Raw genomic sequence first — 20,966 nt, 5'->3', positions numbered from 1 at the left:
AATCCAGAGGGAAATAGAAAGACACAAAACAATCTCACTAATTTATGAGTTTTAAGGAGAAAAAAAGACATTATTTTTATGATCCCTAGAGATGAGGGCCGGAAGGACTGGCTCACAATATAAAGCTTACCACCAATAATACTGAGTGCAGTTAGAAAAATTACTACATTAACAACTACCATGACAATGTTAATGAGTAGGAGAAGTAGAATGCCTGTCTTGAATACAGGCAGGAAATGGGGGAGGACAAAGATTGGGGACATTGGTAGTGGGAATGTTGCACTGGTGAAAGGGGGTGTTTTTTGTATGACCAAAGCCAAACTACAATCATGTTTGTAAACACTGTGTTTCAATATAGAGATTATAAAAATAAAAAAAGGAAAGAAATCGCTCCTGGCTCGGGGGACCATATGGGATGCCGGGGATCAAACTCATGTCCATCCTGGGTCAACTGTGTGCAAGGCAAACATGCTACCACTGCAGAGGGCATTTTTAGATTGTGATTTTGTGTTCCTGAGCTATATCCCTAGGAGTGATATTACAGGAATATATGGAAGTTCAATTCCTTGTTTTTTCAGGAATGTCCATAATGTTTTTCAAAAAGCTGGAGGTAGGGCATGTCTTGCATGCAGAAGGGCGGTGGTTTGAATCCCAGCATCCCATTTAGTCCCCTGAGCCTGCCAGGAGCTATTTCTGAGCGTAGAGCCAAAAGAAACCCCTGAGCGCTGCCGGGTGTGACCCCCCCCCCCAAAAAAAAAGAAAGAAAGAAAGAAAGAAACAAACAAACAAAAAGAAAAAGCTGGACCAGTCAGCATTCCCACCAGGAGTGAAAGAAAGTCCCTTTCTCCCCACATCCACGCCAACACTGGTTGTTCCTGTTTTTTTGTGATGTGTGCCAGTCTTTGTGGTGTAAGATGGTATCTCATTGTTGTTTTTATTTGCATATACCTGATGATTAGTGATGTGGAGCATTTTTTCTTGTGCCTTTTGGCCATCTGTATTTCTCCTTTGAGAAAATGTGTGCTGATTTCTTCTCCCCATTTTTTTTTATAGACTTAGATGTAATGTTCTTGTAAAGTTCACTTAGTGCCTTGTTTGTCTTATATATTAACCCTTTATCTGATGGGTATTGGGTAAATAACTTTTCCCATTCTGTGGGTAACCTTTGAATCCTAGTCTTTTTGAAGTGTAAAAGCTTCTCAGTTTAATGTAGTCCCATTTATTTATTTGATCTTTTTTGTTATTGACTCTTAGGTTTACTACTTTAGAAGATCTGAATACTTATTCGTAATAAACATAGATAAATTTGATGAAAATGTATAAGGAATAAGCTTATGAATGAATACAGAGTTTCAGACATAAGATGGAAGGTTCCCAAAAGTTCAAGAAGGTATAAAGGTTCATGTAATTTGAGAGCTGTGGGTGGTAGGTATTACCTTCTCCTCTCACCTGATTAAGTACCCATCTTTGGTCTCTTCAATTAATACTATTGAACTTTGGTCTTCCTACCTGTAAAAGAAACAGAACTTGATATTTTTTTAGTATCCTCCCCAAAAGTCATTTTGGAGAAATGGAGAAAGAGTATAGGGGGTAATGCACTGCTTTGCACACAGTTTTTGTATATGGTCCCCTGCCAGGAGTGATACCTAAGTGCAGAGCTTAGAGTAAGTCCTAAGCACAGTCAGATGTGACCCCAAAACAAATAAAAGTGAGAAAGTCACTCTGTGATTCTGATCTAAGTGCCATGCAGTTGTCTTTCATCCTATTTTAAAGATATTCCCAAAGATCAGAATCAATCATTCAGGAATGAAAGGATTAGAGGAAACTTCTGAGGCTACCATGGAATCACCCTATTTTACCAAAGAAGCTCCAGACCCTCATGAATCCAGGAACTTGCTAACAATGACACCATATGCTAGAAACTCATTGGAGTTAGATCATACATCTGATTTTATCAGCCAGTTTTCACAAAATAATATCTTCAAGTGCAGTCTTTGTGTGATAGTATTTATTATTCGGGTACATGGATGTACATAGAATCTATTATGCTGAGTGAAATAAGTCAGAGAGAGAGAGAGAGAGAGAGAGAGAAAGAAAGACGCAGAATGGCCTCACTCATCTATGGGTTTTAAGAAAAATGAAAGACATTCTTGCAATAATAACTTTCAGACACAAAAGAGAAAAGAGCTGGAAGTTACAGCTCAGCTCATGAAGCTCACCACAAACAGGGATGAGTTTAGTTAGAGAAATAACTAAGTTTCGAACTATCCTAATAATGAGAATGTACGAGGGAAATAGAAAGCCTGTCTAGAGTATAGGCGGGGGTTGGGTGGGGAGGAGGGAGATTTGGGACATTGGTGATGGGAATGTTGCACTGGTGATGGGTGGTGTTCTTTACATGACTGAAACCCAAACACAATCATGTATGTTTAAATAAAAAATTAAAAAACAAAACAAAACAAAACAAAAAAAACAAAAAAACAAAGGAACATTCCCAGTCTGTTTGTTTCCTTTGAGTCTGGACAAAATATATTAATATCATACAAATTAGTATAAAAAAAACACCAGATAAATACCAAATATAATTGCTTGTATGAAGGAAACTGGCCTGGCTATAAATTCTAAAGTAAGTGGGTTAAACAAAGATTCCTGTGCAAAGAGACCCGAGTTGTCTGTCATATAGTGAAGAGGGATTCTCACATCATGAGGAGAGCATGATTTCATATAACAAAACTTTGCCTCTGGATGTTAGCCCGGCCTTCAGATAGGTTTCTCTGATAAGATAGTTGTTTCAGAGCTGTCCCTAAATCTAATTAATTTCTATTTTTTTCCAATGAGGGTAACAGTTTCTCTTGCAACCCTAAATCGTCCTCAGTTTCTTATATCAAGGTTATCCATATAGAAAAGGTCTTCCTGAATACTTTTTTTTGGGAGACCCACACCCCTCATTAACCACTCAATTTCCTTTTATGCAAACTTGCTCAGAGTTGATAATGGACTCTGCTTCAAAAGTCTTAAGATGCTCAGGAAGGACTGAAATTTTTCCCTCTTTGCTGGCTCTTTCCATATGGTCACCAGAGTCATCATAGGCTGTCTGGACATGTCCCTCAATAACTGGAGACATGTCAGTGGTTCCAAACCTCTTACCTTGAAGAGCAAGTTTAAATATGGCTTTCTGACACCTAAGGCATTTCCTGATCCAAATGCAACTCATTTGATTGATGGTTGATTGGATTTATCTTTGCTGTAACACACTAGGCATTCACCTAATCTCTTTTGATGGAATAAACAGGCAGTTTATTCCTTTGTAGTGCTTGTTTGTTCCTTTGTAATGAATTCATTCAACTGTTTATGAGTATTTGCTATTCATCCAGGCACATATGGATACATTTGACACTCTTTAGCCCTGTATATATGGATTCATTTACCACCATTCATCCATGCATATAAAGACGTATTTAACACTTCATCCATTCATATGTAGATTGTTTAATACCCATTTGTCCATGCATATGTGAATGTATTTAACAAGTATTTATTGCGAATCCACTTTGGAACTAGTACTGGAGATATAACAGTGACCTAAAGAGATTCACCTTCTTCCTTTCAGGCTAATTTTCTTATGCTAACAGAAAGTATTGGATATGCAGTGGTAACCACTCTGACAAGATCTCCAAGCACATGAGATCACATAGAAAATAGTCATCTAGTTTTCCCATGTTCTCTTCCTGATGATGTCATCTTAGCCCGATGATGAAATTACTATCCTCTTTTCCTAAAAAGTATCAACCAGGCAAGCTGACTCTTTCTTGATGTTCCACCCACCTCAATTCTACCATGTTGGCAAACTAACCTGCCTCTATATAACTTGTTTTTTCTAGTAGGCCAAATAGGATTGTCTTGGGGATTCAATTAGACATTAATAATTACATTTAGCACAAAGCAGGTACTTAAAACAGTGTGAGTTTATTTTGTTGAAAGTTGCATTTCTTTTATTGCATCCAGAAATAGTATAACACATCGGGGGTTACCATCTACTGTCTCAATTACAATCCTTATAAATGATAATTCTGGTAAGTATTGTTGTCCACCCTACTAAAGAGGAAACCAAGTTTGGCTAGATTAAACCATTTCTGCAGAACATATGACACTGATGAAATGCAGAGACATTGTAGAAACTCCATATCTAACTCTCCCATTCACTGTTGCTGAAAAATTATCTGGGTTATAGGAAGAAAACACTGAAGGCTTTGAAAAAAAAAAATAAAACCACTTCAGAAGTTGTGGAATAAATGAAGGTTAGAGAATGAAAATGTAGCTAGCAGAGTGTTTTCTGGAATTAAGCTTGAAGGAATCAGGCCTGAACCAAGCAATGGAGGTATAGCTTAGAGGTTCTTTCTCACTAAGTAGTACAATGGTCATTCAGCTTAATCCTGCAATCACACTGATCAATAGACAGTTAATTAAAGTTATATGCCTTAGAATCAGGGCTTTTCGTAACCAGAGAGGACTCGAGTAAACCTTGAGTAATGGAATATTCTTAGACATTCTTGGCCATATACAGACAAGACTTGGAGCCCATTCTCACACTCTGACTGAGGAGTCTCTATGCAATTCATGGTTATTTATGTACCTTTGGTTTAGGCAACACTAAAAAAAAAAATGAATCAGTGCTTAGCAATAAAACATTTACAATTAATGATCTTTCTCATACCCATACCTGTATTTGTTCAGTATTGACCTTCCCATGGATGTCAAGCGCTTCCTCAGAACATGTGAAGGAATGAATTATGGGCTTCATCTTTAACTGGAGCAGTGGTCATTGAGAAAGAGCCAGAAACTGGGAGGTCTATTTAAAACCTTTCCTTTTATTTCTACATAGTCATGAAGCTAAAAACCTCAAGACAACAGAAAGCAGAGTCCTGATAAAAATGGATCCAACATATGGGGAGCATTTTCTTACACACACACACACACACACACACACACACACACACACACACACACACACACACACACATTTTTCTTCTCTTTAGTGCTGTTGTCATTGTTGCAATGAGTGGTGGTCACACACTTAGGGGCAGTGCTCACACACTTTAGTTGCAGTGCTCGGCAGACATTCACTTTTGTTGTGACACAAGGAATCCCAAAGGGCGATTTTGCCAGGGTCACAGTCAGTTTTTTGGCCTGCTGCTGGGGATTGAACGAACACTCTACCTCATGTCTATAAGGAAAATCCTCTAGACTGGACTCTCCTGGGAGCCTCCCATATTTCCTTAGATTAACAGCTACAGCTGTAGAACTCATGGAACTGAAATCTATTTACTTGACTGTTTAACCTTAATGCTGGGGTACCAGTTCTTACCTTTATTGTAGCACTTAAGCCTTAATTTTGTCTTTGGGGGGATTTCACGAACCCTCAGGATAATGGGTGTTACACTATGAAAAAGAACTCCCACATAGAATTATACTTCTCCTACGTCAATATTTCCTTTATATTTTGACTCTTTGTGTTGCATAAAAGCAGGCTATTGTCTGCTGAAGCCTTAAACCCCCCCCCAAGAATAACCATCTCCAAGTTCCTGTGGAGGTGCTTTGCTTGCCCTCCCCACCCCTATTCAACTGGGTCTCACATCACAAAGATCATCGGTGTCTCTCAGGAAGTCATGTGCCCTCTCTGCATTAACCTTTTTCCAAGAATGATTTAGTCAGCCTGTGTGTCATCTGAGAGAAAGAATAGTCACTTAATTTTTCATGTATACATACCTGAAGCATCCTTTGCTTCTTTGCGTATTTTGACGTCTGATTTGAATGAGCTGAGAATCATAAAGTCTGTATTCAGAGCTAGAAAATAATCCTTGGCAAAATGCCTCAAAGTCCATCAGGAAATGTACGTAAAACCCTCATGCAGGACCTGGCACCAAGTAAATCCCTGGAAAATGTACATTTCTGCCAGCTTTCTCCAAGTGAGTGAGAAATTGGAAGGTTGGCTGAGTTGTCTGGACTGTGCATGTGAAAGGTGCCAGAGTCAGTATTAGGATCCGGCTCTTGTTCAGAGACCAGTTCTCTCCCCACAGGGCTATTCAGGATTGTAAAGTGTGAACTGTGATGGCCATAGACTCCTTAGGGTTCTTTGCTTCTTAGAAGAGGATCATTGGAAAATGAGAAATAGATGCCATTTTTTTTTCTGGATTGCATTTAGGTTTTCTACCTGGTACCCTCATGCTTTACAAGCAATAGTGCCACTTCTGGAAGTTATTCATCCAGAGAGAGCCTCTTGTTGGAGCCTAGTGGGGAGAATAAGTGATAAGTCAAATAATGATGGTTCCTGCCTTTACAAAGTTTTTGCAAGCTGATTTTTTTTGAACAACATTACCTTATTTTTTACAACTTGAAAGAAATGTAATAATCTCCTGAGAGTCAAGAATTTAAAAAAGTGGGGCCGGCAAGGTGGTGCTAGAAGTAAGGTGTCTGCCTTGCAAGTGCTAGCCAAGGAAGGACCATAGTTTGATCCCCCGGTATCCCATATGATCCCCCCAAGCCAGGGGCAATTTCTGAGTGCTTAGCCAGGAGTAACCCCTGAGCATCAAATGGGTGTGGCCTAAAAAAAAAACAATAAAAAGAATTTAAAAAAGTTATACAGATAGGGTTCTTGTCCAAGAAATTCTTGGAAGAATTGCATGCTGAATTGCCATGCTGTTGAGAAAGTAGAAACTTTCATCACTGAGGACCTCCTAGACTATAGCTCTTGTATAAAAAAACCTTGCTAACTAGGAAGATGAATATGAGGACATTGGTGGGCTGGGTATTTGTTTTTGGTTTGGTAACCATACTTGATGGTCCTCTAAGCTTATTTCTGGCTCTGTGCTTAAGGCTCACCACTGGATCTGAGTCAGGAATCTCTCTCTAAGCCCTCCGAATTGTCTCTAAAACTAGCGTAGTTGGGAAGTAAAAGAATGGGAGGAAAGTAAGAGGAAAAAAGCTGATTATAGGCTTGGCACTAAAATCATGAGGTAAGTGATGGTCATACACACTTAGTAGTAATGTGTGAGCAGCAGTATTCACACACTTTAGTTGTGATGCTTGGCAGCATTCACTTTTGTTGTGACACAAGGAATTCCCTAAGGGTAAGACTGCCAGGGTCAAGTCAGCTTGTGGGCAGCTGCTGGGAATTGATTGTGGGTGCAATGCGACTGATACATATGTAATGACATGGAGTTACACTCTAGAAATTTACATAATATTGACAACCAATGATACATCAAAATACTCTAACTAAAAGTATATATTATTTGTCCCACAAATACTCAGGCCTAGTGAATTTTTCACCTATGCCAAGCTTATAATAGGATATCTAGAACCTTGGAAGACAGCTCAATGGAGCACATACATTACATGTTGGAGGTTGGGTTCAGGGAAGCTCCTTTGAGGAGAGGATACCTGAGGAAACCTCTAGACCCATGTGAGGGAGTATGCTCTCTTAAGAGGAGAGAAATATCAGTAAAATATAAGCATAATTACAGAAACATGATCATAGACTATATTGAGAAAAGACAAGTATAAAATGGGCCTAAGAGCAGAGAAGAAAAGAAAACCTGATTGTATGTTCATTTAGTGATTGGACTCTTTGGATCCATTTCATGCCAGTGGTGTATTCAATCAATAATTCGCCATTGCTTGTCATTACTGCTAGTCTTAAGGAAAGTTAGGAGATTCTGGGAAAGATGAGAATCCAGGTCTAGGATTCTGCCAACAGTAGGTCTCGGATCAGAAATAGATGTGCCCATTGAGCTAGTAACCTAAGAAAATGGTCTTGAAGGCACAAATAAAGCACTAAAATTGACTAGAGGAATCTTCTTTTTAGTAAAGGGGAAGACATGCCTTCTTCTAGACATTTCATCTCTAAATATTGGATCCCATCACTATCACCATCCTATCCCATCACCAGTTCTGACATATTGACTTATTCTCCCATATACTCAGGCAATTATCCATGGTACTAGTGAGGTATTCTATACTCCTACTCAGTTCATATTCTACCTTGAGACAGAATGCTAATCCTTCAAGACTGCCATACCATCACCACCGGCTCACAAGCCAGTAACAAGTTCAGCCTATCACTTGTGTATTTGGGGGACTGGCTGTAGATCAGAAGGTTCATTTGACTCCCCCCTTACTTTAATTTACGAACATGGTTAAGAACTCATAAAATCACTTACTAGATGACTGGTTTATTACAAAATTTTGTAAACCAGGAAAATATCAGCCAAATGAGCTAGAGGCACAGGGCCAGGTGCAGAGCTTCCTCAAATCTTGAACTCATCAAACCCGGAAGCCTTTGGAATGCTATCCTATTGGCGGCATTTAAAGGAAGGCTCTATTCCAAAGGTATTATTAAATCATTGACCATTGGTGATTGAATTCCCAGAAGTGTTGAGGAATAAGTTTACTGAAAGTTGTAATTCTCTAAATTCATAATTGGTTTTCCCTAACAACCAGACCCCATTCTTTGACCACTTAGAACTTTCCAAAAGTCAACTCACTATCATAATTAAAGCCATCTTTCTTCCTCCCATTATTTAGAATACTTAGAGTTTTAGGATCTCTCTGAATTTTGGGGACAAAGACAAAATATAAATAGGTTATTATAAATCACGGTACCCCCAAAGGATAGGTGATCACTCAGTGTGTCATGAGAGCTCCTTTTTCAAAAGAATACTTTGAAGTATGTTAATAAAGCAAGCATACTAATTCAAGAAGAACCAAGTGATCATTCTAGTCATGGTGATGTTTAAGTTAGTTCTTTCCCTCCCTCATCATCCATTCATCCCTTCAAGAGATATTCAGCAAGTGGTCGACATTTGAAAGAGCATCCTGGGTTTTGGGGATCCAATAGTGAACAGGTTATTCCCATCATCTAAAGTTTGCACTTAAACTGAGGAGTTCTCTATCATTTAGATTCAGTTATATACCTATTTAAATTACAGCTTTGAAAGGCTCCTAAAGATAAGTATAAGGTGAAATGAAAATGAAGAGACAGATTGTACTTTAAGATGCACTAGCAGGTTGCAAGTGATTTTTTTTAATTACTTTATTTAAAAACCATGGTTCTCAAGGTTGTTTATATACAGTTGTGTTTTTTGTCACAGTTACAAAGTTGTATACAATTGGTTTCAGTCATACCATGTTCAACAGCCCTCACCAGTGCATATCCAGACACCAGTATTTCCGTGTTTCCCTTCTCCTGCCCTCTCCTCTGCCTGCCTTTATGGTTCTCTCTCTCTCTCTCTCTCTCTCTCTCTCTCTCTCTCTCTTGCTCCCTCTTTATCTCCATTTAGACACTTTAATCTGCAATATTTCTACGAAGGGGTATTGTACATATCACTTTATCTCCTTTCATCACCCAATTCTTGTCCAGAGTGTAAGTAATTATGACATAGGGATAAACTGATTAAAGTAGGCTGAGACCAAATAATAGGGAACTTTGAATTCTAGGCTAAGGACTTTCGAGTTTAGTCTCTTCATTTTCCTGACCAGAATCTTCAGTACGGAAAGGATCATGGGACAAGCATGCACATTGGATTCAGAGAGACTTAGCTTTGAATCCTGCCCAGGACTCATATAAACTATGTTTATGGTTTAAGAAGCATCTGCATTGCATCTCTGAATGTCAGTTTCTCACCCTTAAGATGAGAGTCTAACACTCCTCATGAAAGCCACTAACACAAAACAACCACCAATAGCCCGTTTTCTTTCCCTGGTGACACATGAAAATGCTGTGAGCCTGAGGGTTAGCACCCCTTGGCTAGAATAACTTTGCTAGTAAGTAGCTGGTAGAGCTGACCCTCAGCCCCAGCAGCTGTAAAGCATCATTACCTAAAAGCTAAGTGACCCCTAAAGGATCACAGATTTGCACATTGAAAAACCTGGGGAAACAACTTAGTTGTCATTAGCTTCCAGCCAGGACCCTTCCATTAGGATTCCTTTGCAGAACTTATTTTATTTATTTCATTTTGGCTTCCTTCCCAAATCAGGCTGTACATCAAAATTCACTGGGTGCTATTGAAAGTTCTAATTCTCAACCCTTATTCCAGATATACTGAAATACCCTCTCTGGACGGAGTAATGTTTTTAAACAGCTCCCCAAGCCTGATCCCTGTCCATTTTTCAGACCCTAGAGTTTCACTCTATTGCTCTTTGTTAATTTCCTGTTATTTTGAATCCATAAGAAGGGGTCAGTCATTCTGAAAATGGGGTTCCCACAATCACATCATCACCATCTTTGGTATTAGATACAAAAGCAAATCCTCAAGCCCACCCAGTCCTGACTGAATATACAGGGCTGAGGGTAGGGGGAGAGGAGGTTGAGGGAGAAGAAAGAAAAATGAGAAAGACCAGGCTCCTCTTAATGTGTGGAGCATGACTTTGCTTGTTTCATTTGACTTTTGGCATCCACAGCCTTGCTTTGATGTCATTTCATGCCCCATTCCTTTGGGAAAAGAGTCATCCATAAGGCTAGCAAGCCAGATTGCTGTTCTTTGTGGCTGTGTGACTTTTGGGGAGTGACTTCACTTCTCTGTGTCTCCATTTCCAGAAGTGTCCAACTGGGAAACCTGGATTGTTTTCATAGGGTCTTCTAGCTGTAGATTTCTACAACTTTGCCCAAAGGATCTGGGTTTCATGCTGATATTCATGGTCATTTCTGAACCTGTATAACTTCTCGTGATGTGTCTTAGAACATGGGAACCTAAGACTGAAGGGATTGTCTGAGGACCTGATGTGAAAGACTTCCTTCCTAGAGGGAACATCCACACATGCAGAAGGTTGCTTAAAGGGGATTTCCAGGCCATCTGGAAGTGAGAGAACTGTCCTCCTCTTGTTCCAGGAGCCTGCCACTCAGAGCTAGCATTACATCACCAGAGAGCTGATTAGGACCCTGAAAAGTCCTTCATGTGTCATGCTGAGGGGCAGGGATTTTCATGCCAAGACTCAGACCTTCTCTTCTCCTTGTCTCCACAGGAGATCTCCTGCTGCTAGTCAGCCTCCAGTCTCCAAAGTCAACCTACAAGGTGAGTCTTGTCAAGAGGGCCCATTTCTTGTCTCAGACTCATGCATAAGCCTCCATCTTTAGAGCCTTCAAAGGAACAATAGTCTTCATGAACATAATGTGGTCTTCAAGTGTGTCACTTGGGTGGCTCTTTTCAAAGGTATTCTGAAGCTTTGTTTCATTTTAAGAAAACCAAATATAAAACATATGAAGCACACTTCCTGCATGCCCAGGCTTCCAGCCCATGGCAGTTGTTATGTGGTAAAAATGCTTCTCAGAAAAGTTGCAGTAGGCAGAGCTCTGTTGAAAGCACTAGTTGACCTCAGCTTGCTGGTCCCAGTGAACTCCAGGAGTGCTAACCTCAAAGGCCCCCTGGCTTCCTTCACTTTGACCTAAGGACCCCCTCAGGGGGTGTTAGTGGTTTTCCTCTTAGCTTGAACTAGAGCATCCACTGGACTCTACATCTTTGCCAGGTGTGAAACCAAAGACTTTTTCCAGGTCACCAGTAATTTCTCTTGGAGGTCATCCAACTTTGTTCCTCAAAGGTGTTGTTTAAAAATTAAAGACACACACAATCATAAACCCTAACCTCTCCTCTTTCCATACTTCACTTTTCACATGAGTCAAGAGGTACAAAGGGCAAGACTACCATGTTTCAACTACCATGGAGATGTTTTGAACCACCCAAGTATATTCTTTTTGTTCTCAGGACTGACTGACCATCTTTTTCAATTTCCCCATGAATTTATCCACAGTATTTACTTACTGTAAAGCCACCACCACAAAGAAAAGAAAACAAACAAGGTGAACCCATTCTGAGCTCTACTGGCACTCCAGTGACCCCCTGTCATGTGTCTGTAGCTAGGCTGGTTCCTTTGCTCTTCTCATCCTCCTCCTTGAAGGCTGATCTCTCGAAACTCGCATGCAACAAGAACAGAAATAATACCAAAACTCGGCTTCTAAAAGAAAGGAACAAAGGCATCAGGTTCCACTGGTTTCTTAGTTTCTGAAGTATTTATGGCACCTGCTTTTAACAATATTTATATGAGAAAAAGGTTGAAAAGAACAAGAAGAAAAGTGAAAGGAAGGTATTAAGCAAAGGTGAGTTTATCTCTGGAGCTTCAGACTAAGAAGCAGAGGGGAGAAAATAGTCTTTTCTCCAAAGACTTCAAAAACCTGGTGTGCTGATGGGTTATTTCCTTCAGAAGTTTTATAAAAAGAAACGTAATAGAGTGTTTTAACGTATAACGGATGGTTCATACTTGGAAATCAAAGGAGGTGGTTTTGAAATGTCATTTCATCATATTGGCCCACCAGTGAACCCCTTTGCTTACACGACTGCAAGCCAAATTCACTGTGATGAATTTTACTTGGATTTGCATATTTAAAGCATGTTTTCTTATCTTGCAACATATACTAACAAACACTGGGAGCATATGTGATATTTATGATTCTATAAATCAGCTCGTCATTCAATGATGCTCCTGGAAAGATCATTCTGTGGTTATTGGCACCGTTAACTGCAGCTTGGCAACTAGAAATTCTTTTGCTAAATTCTTTTAAAACAATGGAGCAAAGAAAATGACAATACCACTTAGGCAATTTGTTTTTGTCTGCCTTTGTGGCAAACTGCGAAAATGTTGGCTTTTTATTGGGAAGAAAATGCAACTATACCAATTATTACATAATTACAGGTTTCAAAATCTTACCGCGTAACCACAGTCAGCAAAGGAAGGAGGACGCATCCTGTGTTTTGTTCTTATTATCAGCTTAAATAAGTCAGGCAGATTTTTCCTGTTATTTTAATATTTATCAGCCTATGACAAAGAGGTGTGTTTAAATAGAAACTTTAAAGGGGAATGACAAATACGTGGCTCAGAGAAAACAGATTTGAAAGCTGAAGTACTGCTTTCAAATTGGTACATTTCATGTTAATAAGATCAGGTTTTTATTTATTAGCACTGAAGTGGGAAGCTGGGTATTTCAGTGAACACATAAAAGATATAATAAATTCAGCATCATTTGAACCTGGAAGGCAACAATTCTGTTAGGAAACCTTGACTGACCAAGTGACTGAAGTCTTACAAAGAAGCACCTTTGAGAGAAAAAAGTGAACTCTCTTAAAAAGACTTTTTAGACACGCAATTCATTTTGAAAGATAATTGTCAAAAACTGGTTAAGTTGGTATATCTACTATAACAAATGGATCATTAACTGACTATTCATGGTGGCAAATAAAAGCACATCCCTTAACAACTCCTTTTTCTCCCTGTGTAAGCAAGATTGCTCTTTCCACCACACAATTTTCCTTCTCAGGATAGCACCCTATAATTTTTTTTTCCATCAATCACTGTGATTTACTTTCATGTGAACCTATGGAAGCCATTTCATTCCAGGATATACTGTTATTCTTGCTTTATATCTGCCATCAATGGAGTTCTTTGAAGGCAGGGACTATATTTTATCAGTTTTAACAAGGCAATTTTCACATAGTTGGAAGACACCATAAATTGACTGAAACGACTACATAAATTTTGGGAACTTTATCTTTGAAAAAATGACCCTCCTTTAAATTTTACTCATAAGCCAGTTTCATCTCTGCAGTGACAAAAACAAAAACAAAAACAAAAACAAACAAACAAAAAAACTTAGTTGTGCTTTTTTAGTGTTAAAAATAAGTTCTTGGGCCAGAGGAGTATCACGGGCCTTAAGATACTTGGTTTACATGCTGTTGTATCTCTGTCATCACATATGCACCAGGAGCACCACCAGGAATGATCCCTGAGCTCAGAGACAGGACTAAATCCTGAACACTGCCAGGTGTGATCTAACTCGCTCCCCAAAATCAATTCTTGTCCTGAAATTGAAAGATATTTGATGCATTGTAGAAATTGTACAATGGATAAGGCACTTGCCTTGCAAACAGCTGAACCAGGTAAATCTTTGTCACTACACATGGTCCCCTGAGCCCTTCCAGAGGTGATCCTTGAGCATAGAGACAGGAATAAACCCTCAGCAAAGTCAGGTATTTCTGCCCCCCCCCAAGCAAAATAATATATTTGAACAGATTGAATAGCTGCTTCTATAAATAACATGGAGGGCTAATTTTGTTTGTTTTGGGTTTTGTTTTTTGTCTTTTGTTATTTTTTTTAATTTTTTCTTTTTTGCATTTTGTGCAGGAAAACCTGACTAAAGAAATAGAGAACTGAGATTTCAGGAAGAATGGTAGTATGAATTCTGAAGGTTGTTATACTCATGAGTTAATAATATAGAGAAATACTACACACAAATGCTAATAGTATGCATATACATATGGTATAGTATAATCCTGTACTATAGTAGAAATTAGTATTTCTACTATACAGAAATATGAATGCTGCAGGGGGGTTAGGAGCAGCTCAGCTTTGGTCCGCCATTTGCCTTTCACTAGCATGCATTCCAAACTTTCTTGATCTAAGACATAATTCTGGGAACTGAAGGAGAAAAAAATACAACATTCCCCAACAAGACAGGAGCTTCGGTTCTGTCATCTCTGCAATTTCAAAGGATGACAGAAAATGGAAAGTTGAAATAGTCTCCAGAGTTTAGCTCTCAAAATTTTTTCAACAACAGAAAAATCAAATAATGAGGAAAATCAATATGTATGGAAGTATGTGTGTATAGATGAGTTTGTGTATGATTGAGTATGTGGAAATATGAGCATGACTATATACATGTAGGTGAATGAATGAGTGTATGAGTGTAGGTACATAAGTATGTGCATCATATGAAATATCTTTATACTTTTCCCACCCTCTCCTCTCCCTTGCTTTTACATAAATTTCTATAATGTTTGTAGGTCTTTTAATAGAATTTTCTCAAAAGATACATTATCAAGTATGTAGTGTCTTTATAAAGGGTTCTCGCTCTTACAAAGCAAATAGAGAAACAGATCTTTTAATATTTACTACTTGTAATTCTTATAGATAGGGCTTGATTTACCTTCCTTTTTGTTTCTTCATTTTGTTTTGGATCACCCCAGCAGCACTCATGGATTATTCCTAGCTCTGTGCTCAGAAATCATTCTTGGCAGGCTCCAGGGAGCATATAGGATGCCAGGAATCAAACCTGAGTCAGCTACATGTAAGGCTATGCTATCACTCCAGCCCTGTGATTGATCATACTTTTGTAGCTATCTAGCCTCCAAATTGGTGGGGAAGATAGAATATTCTATGTTTACTAGTGAACATGTCAACTCCAATATAATAGTCCACATGACCCAAATGACCTCTCTACCACAAACAACCAGAAAACAGCTCACAGGGCTCATGAAGATCCAAAGTCCACCTTGACTGAGTAGCCATGGCCATGGTTAGGGGGGTCATCAGCACCAGTCCATTAAATGCCATTCAAGAATAAGTGATGGGTGGAGAAATTGGACAAAATAATATATACCTCCTAGTAAGTGAAATTGTTGAATTCTGTGTGCAACAGATTAATTCTCAACACTTATGACAATCTATTTCTTCCCCCTAAATGTTCAGATCACTAAATGTTCAGTTTGTTGATCAAACTGAAGATACTTTTTGTTAAGAAACCACCTTCTCGTTTTGGCATATTCCCAAATCACCCTTAGGATATGTGTTCCCTTGATATAGGGACTGTCTGAGAAGTGGAGAGACTCTTGGTCAGTTATTAAAGATTCTAAGGCGTTTGAAAATTAATACAGGTCCCACTTTGATTCTCAAGGGCTGGGACAGGAGACTGTGGGTGCAAGTGGTGAGGGGTCTCGGAGAACTAGTGATGGCCTGAAAAATCTGATTCCGTCAGAAAACTGGGAATGAAGCTGGGTTGAAAAAGAACTTTTACTTGGGTTTCTACATTAAGCAAGAACAGGCAGGCCAGATTACAACACGTATGAACAAATACAAATAAAACCAATCTTGTTACAGAAGGCTGTGGGCATAAGAGAGGGAAGAGAATTACAAGAAAAAAGAAAGGAGAAGTCAAAGAAGTCAAAGCAAAAGAGAGGATGGCACTAGAAATATTAGATTATTGTTTCTTCAATGCTCTGAATCTTATGTGGCCTAAATTACTGGGGTAATTAGCTTAATTATTAACCTGGAATATCTTAGCAGACATATCCTAGGGGGGAAATAAGAAAACAGTGATTCTGAGAACAATATTAGAATTGGTAAGAATCGCTTTTTAATCATTTTTAATTAAGAGTCTAAATTTACCTGAAATAAAAATTCACCTTGAGCATGACGAAGTGTACCCTACTCCCAGCCCCCCTAAAAAAATAAAAATAAACCCACAAAGACTTGTATTGATCTGCAAGTTCTGCATATAGATCCAAAATTAAGTCTGGGTAGTTGGGAAAATATTGACCAAATATTGACAAAGTCAACTCAGGTAAAATCTTCTCCCTTGAGAAAGCATTGCCCCCCCCCCCAAAAAGAACCTTGCTCCGGAAAAAAGGATTTCACCGTTTCGAAATGACTTTTTTTAGCCGTCCAGAGAGTGTTTCTTCAGGGTCAAAACATCTGCTTCTAGCTCCAAGCTACCCAGCCGAGTTCAATCCGCATTGCACACTCCACTTCGCGTTTTGGAGCTGCTGCGAAAACTCCAGCCACCCCCACCCCCCTGAAAGTTGGACTCATGCATGTTAGTAAGTATTTCAGTTATGCTATTGACGTCAATGGAGCCATTAAATAGATTGCTGGCCCTCCCAGAGGCAAATCACTGCCAGGGACCTAGATACAGACACTTTTTTTCTTTATTTCTTTTTTCTTTTCTTTCCTTTTTTTTTTTTTTTTTTTTTTTTTTTTACAAAGACAACCATCAGGTTTTGCTCTAGCAGTCAGGCCCCAGAAAGGAAAAAGTTTATCCTGTAGCCAACCTATCTCCAAACAATTTCTTTCTTTTGCTCTGAGTTCCGGCCTTTCTTTCTTTGTGTTTGCCCTGGGCTCCACCGGGGGGGGGGGGGGGGGGGGGGGGGGGGGGGGGGCCCTGCCCAGACATTGTTGCCTCCACATTTTGTGAGCAAAAAGCATCTCCTGTGATTGAGACTTTGAAGGGAGGCACCCCACTTTTCAAAATGTCACCTTTGACTCTCTCTCCCTTGCCCAGCCAGATGTTTATTTGCTAGCAAACTTTGGACAAATCCCTATTGTCTAGAAGAGGTCTGACTGTCATTCCCTGCGTAAACCTTGTCCTAGACACACACACACACACACACACACACACACACACACACACACACACACACACACACACACACTGGCAGAAAAGACAGTGTGTGTGTGTGTGTGTGTGTGTGTGTGTGTGTGTGTGTGTGTGTGTGTGTGTGTGTGTGTGTTAGCTGCAAGCCCTCCCCTATGAATCAACCTTTATGAAGTTTGCAGGCTGCTGTAGCACCCCAGGGACTGGGGTGAGAATCTCTCTTGCCTCTAAGCAGCCTCTTCTGCAAAGTAGGGTTTTGTCCACGTGCCTGTGTCCTCCCCAACCCCAGCTGCTCCCTGCCTCAAGTCTGGTCATGCTGCCTGCAAGCAGGCATTGTGCCCAGAGCCCTTCAGGAAACATCTGTCTGCTCCTGGGCATTCTTGACAGCTCTGTTTACCTGGACAGCCCAGAGCCAGAACTTCACCTCCCACCTGGCTGGACCTCCAGGCTCGCCAGCTCCCAGACAAAGCCTTCTTGAGCTGGGAAACTTTCTTTGCATCTCTTTGTGGGTGATATACATGCTGAGTTTAGCATTCCCACCACCATTCTGCAAACCCCACACCTTGTCTCCTTGTATAAAATCAAGGCCAGGCATTCCTTTCTCCTTTGAGAGCCCTTTCTGGTTCATCCGCAGCCCCTCCGCCAGGCTTCTTGAACTTATGCAACTGTCACTTCACCTCTCTTCCCTCTGACACCCCATTCTTGGGTCTTCCCCTCACCTTGACTATCTCATTTTCTACTGTACTCGCTTAGTTCCATGCTTCTTCTTCCCTTACCCTGATCATGGCTTTCCTATTTCATGTTCTTTCTTGCTCTTCTGCCCACATCAGTACTAAAATTCTTCTGATGCCTCACACTGATTCTGCAATTTTCTGAGCTGCCTATCCTTTGCTTTCAAGATCCCCATTTCAGGGGCTAGAGCGGTGGTGCAAGTGTTAGGGTGTTTGCCTTGCATGCACTAACCTAGGACGGACAGCGGTTCGACCCCCTGGCGTCCCATATGGTCCCCCAAGCCAGAAGTGATTTCTGAGCGCATAGCCAGGCGTAACCCCTTAGCGTCATCGGGTGTGGCCCAAAAACCCAAAAAAAATAAAAATAAAAAAATCCCCATTTTATAGCAAAACAGCTGTGTAAAGCTTTTCAGAAGTTTGCTCTTTCTTTGTCCTCCTGGTCCCAATCCCCTGAGCCACACACAGCTGGTAGCTGAGAAGCATTGAAGTAAAAGTCCCTGAATGTCCCTGTAAGGCCTTTGTATGTTCTGTTCCCTCAGCGAGTCCACTCCAGAAAAACAGAAACAAAACATTTATTGATTCAGTTCAGATATTTTCTTACACGGTTTCTGTGCACAAGTTGTGTACTTGCTAATTCTTAGTGTGAAGCTCAAACAACAAAAATACTCTCCTTGCAATAGTAAGTCCTAGTTCTTTCCTGGTCCCATCTGGAAAGTGTGTTGTTTTTGTCTTCCAGCACTCAGCCTCTAGTCTAGGACATCTTCTGAATGTGCTCCTAGCAATTTATCCATTTAATCTCAGTGACTAATTTCACCATCTCAGTGACTCTTATTCAAAGGATATAGCATTTATTTTCTTCTCTTTAGTTCAAGTACTACTAATCTTTTCCCTTTCTTTAGGGGATGGGGAAGTGGGTTTGAGGGCCACACCCAGCACTCCTGACTACAATCAAGGATCACTTTTAATAAGGCTGGGGGGGGGGGGCTGTGTATTATGCCAGGGTTCAAACGTGGGCCATGCAAGATATATATTTTAACAGTTGCATTTTCTCTCCTGATTGATCAGTAAATGTGTATGGAATGAATAAGTAGATGCTCAATAAATAAATATTATGAATGAGGAAGTGCCCAGGAGTGAAAGTTCAAGATTCTTTCTTACGTTCCTGCCTGCCTCTGTTCAGACTTGTCTTAAAGTACACTCTCAATCCTCTCATTCTCAGGGATCTGTATGATATTGACATCCAGGCATTATTGAGACTCAATTTTCTCACCTGGAAAATGGGTGTTTCACCACTAGATTGTATAACGTTACCTTCTGGCCAGAGCTACAAAAGAGAAACTAGATTCCACATCCATAGTGCCTCCTAGAGAAGTCTCTGGAGTTAGATTGCCCTTTTCAAAACCTAATTCTATCACCTTGAGGACCCAGGGATAGAACTCTTGACCTTTCCAAATTCCAATAGTCTCATGCCCCAAATTAGGCTAGAAATGACCCCTACTACATCTGGCAATAGGAAGAAATATATTTATTAATACAAGTTAAGTACATGCATTAATTCCTGGCACATAGGAAGTGTCAATATTTGAATCATAGTGGTTGGGGGATCAACATGCTCCCCATAACTACCACACACTATGTGGCCCACAGCTGACAACCCAGGCCAATTGCATCAATAGTGAACCAAATCAGAAAACTTTATTGAGAGTCAAAGAGATAACGTAGGGGTATAGATATATGCTTATTATGTGACTGGGTCTGCTTTGATCCCCTGCACCAGGTATTCCTCCAGGTAGCATAGGGAGGGGAGACTCAGTAATCTCTACTGAGAACAATGCTGCCTTCTTGGTTTGAGCATCAACACTTCCTGAAGCCCTCAAATAGAATCACTGGCACATGGCTGAGAATCACCTGCAGGGGCCTGGGCCCTCAGAGCACAGACTGGGAACCCCCTCCCCAATTAAAAAAAAAAAGAAAAAGAAACCATGTTAAGATCCCAAAGTTTCTGATTGACTTCCCTTGCTCAATATATGACTCCCAAGGGAATCTCTTAGAAATTTGAGATTCTTTTTCTCTTGAAACGATATGAATTGGACTATCAGGAAATAGATTTAAAGCATAGGTGGATGCTTTGTAAATGTGGTTCTTGCTCTTCAGAGCACAAGAATGAGCAGTTAAAATACTGGTCCATGGAGGGGCCAGAGTGGTGGCACAGAGGTAGGGCGTTTGCCTTGCACATGGTTGACCTAAGATGGACCTCAGTTTGATCCCTGGGAGTCTCATATGGTCCCCCAGGCCAGGAGCAATTTGTGAGCACATAGCCAGGAGTAAGCACTGAGGGTCACTGGGTGTGGCCCAAAAACCAAAAGCCAAAAATAAAAAAACATACTGTCTATGGAGTCTCTGTTAACTTCTTTTGCATGAGCCACATGGACCACTTCACTTTAGGAGCTAGAATCATGTCAGCACACAAACTCATGGCAGGTGCAGTTAAACATGGAGTCCAGGCTTTAGCAAGGCTGGCACTAATCCAGGCTGATCCTTGTGGGTATATCTGAAAAAGCAGGAGAAGCAGCTGGTGCAGAGAGAAGAGAAGAGAAAACCTCATGGCTGGATTCAGTTTGGGTATGGCTTGAATTTTCTAGAAAGACCTTTTGCTTTTTTTCAATGATTGCTGGAAAAGGGAATCAACATCCCACATCTCTCCTGTTTGGTGGAATGTTAGTGGGGAACAAGACAAGCAGGTTACCTGAAGAAATATGAACGTGGATGTAAAAGGTAAGGGAGGAAGGAAAAAAAAATACCTTGAGTCTCCTTGCTTCTGCCTCGTCCTGGGGGAAGGGGCCTTTCTGCTTCTTCCTCTAACCAGACCCTGGTCTGCACTTTCATGGATTTGCTTCCAGAGCAGTTCTCGGAAGCCCCAGAGCATTTCAGGGAACTGTCTTTCAACAACAAGAAGAGAAACAAAGCTGAGACTGTCCCCTTGA

At 40.3% G+C, this 20,966-nt stretch overlaps 1 protein-coding gene across 1 annotated transcript in view; it reads left to right on the top strand.

The window, feature by feature from the left end:
* The window catches only part of PDE4B (phosphodiesterase 4B), a 508,742-nt gene that overhangs the window by 378,657 nt on the left and 109,119 nt on the right, over positions 1 to 20,966 (top strand). The window contains 1 exon segment of the mRNA XM_049774429.1: positions 11,020 to 11,069. Within this exon segment, the coding sequence (XP_049630386.1) occupies positions 11,020 to 11,069 (50 nt within the window).

The sequence above is a fragment of the Suncus etruscus genome, chromosome 6, assembly GCF_024139225.1.
Source record: "Suncus etruscus isolate mSunEtr1 chromosome 6, mSunEtr1.pri.cur, whole genome shotgun sequence".
NCBI lineage: Eukaryota > Metazoa > Chordata > Mammalia > Eulipotyphla > Soricidae > Suncus > Suncus etruscus.
Note: the sequence above shows the minus strand (reverse complement) of the source record. Positions and strands in the feature narration are given on the sequence as shown.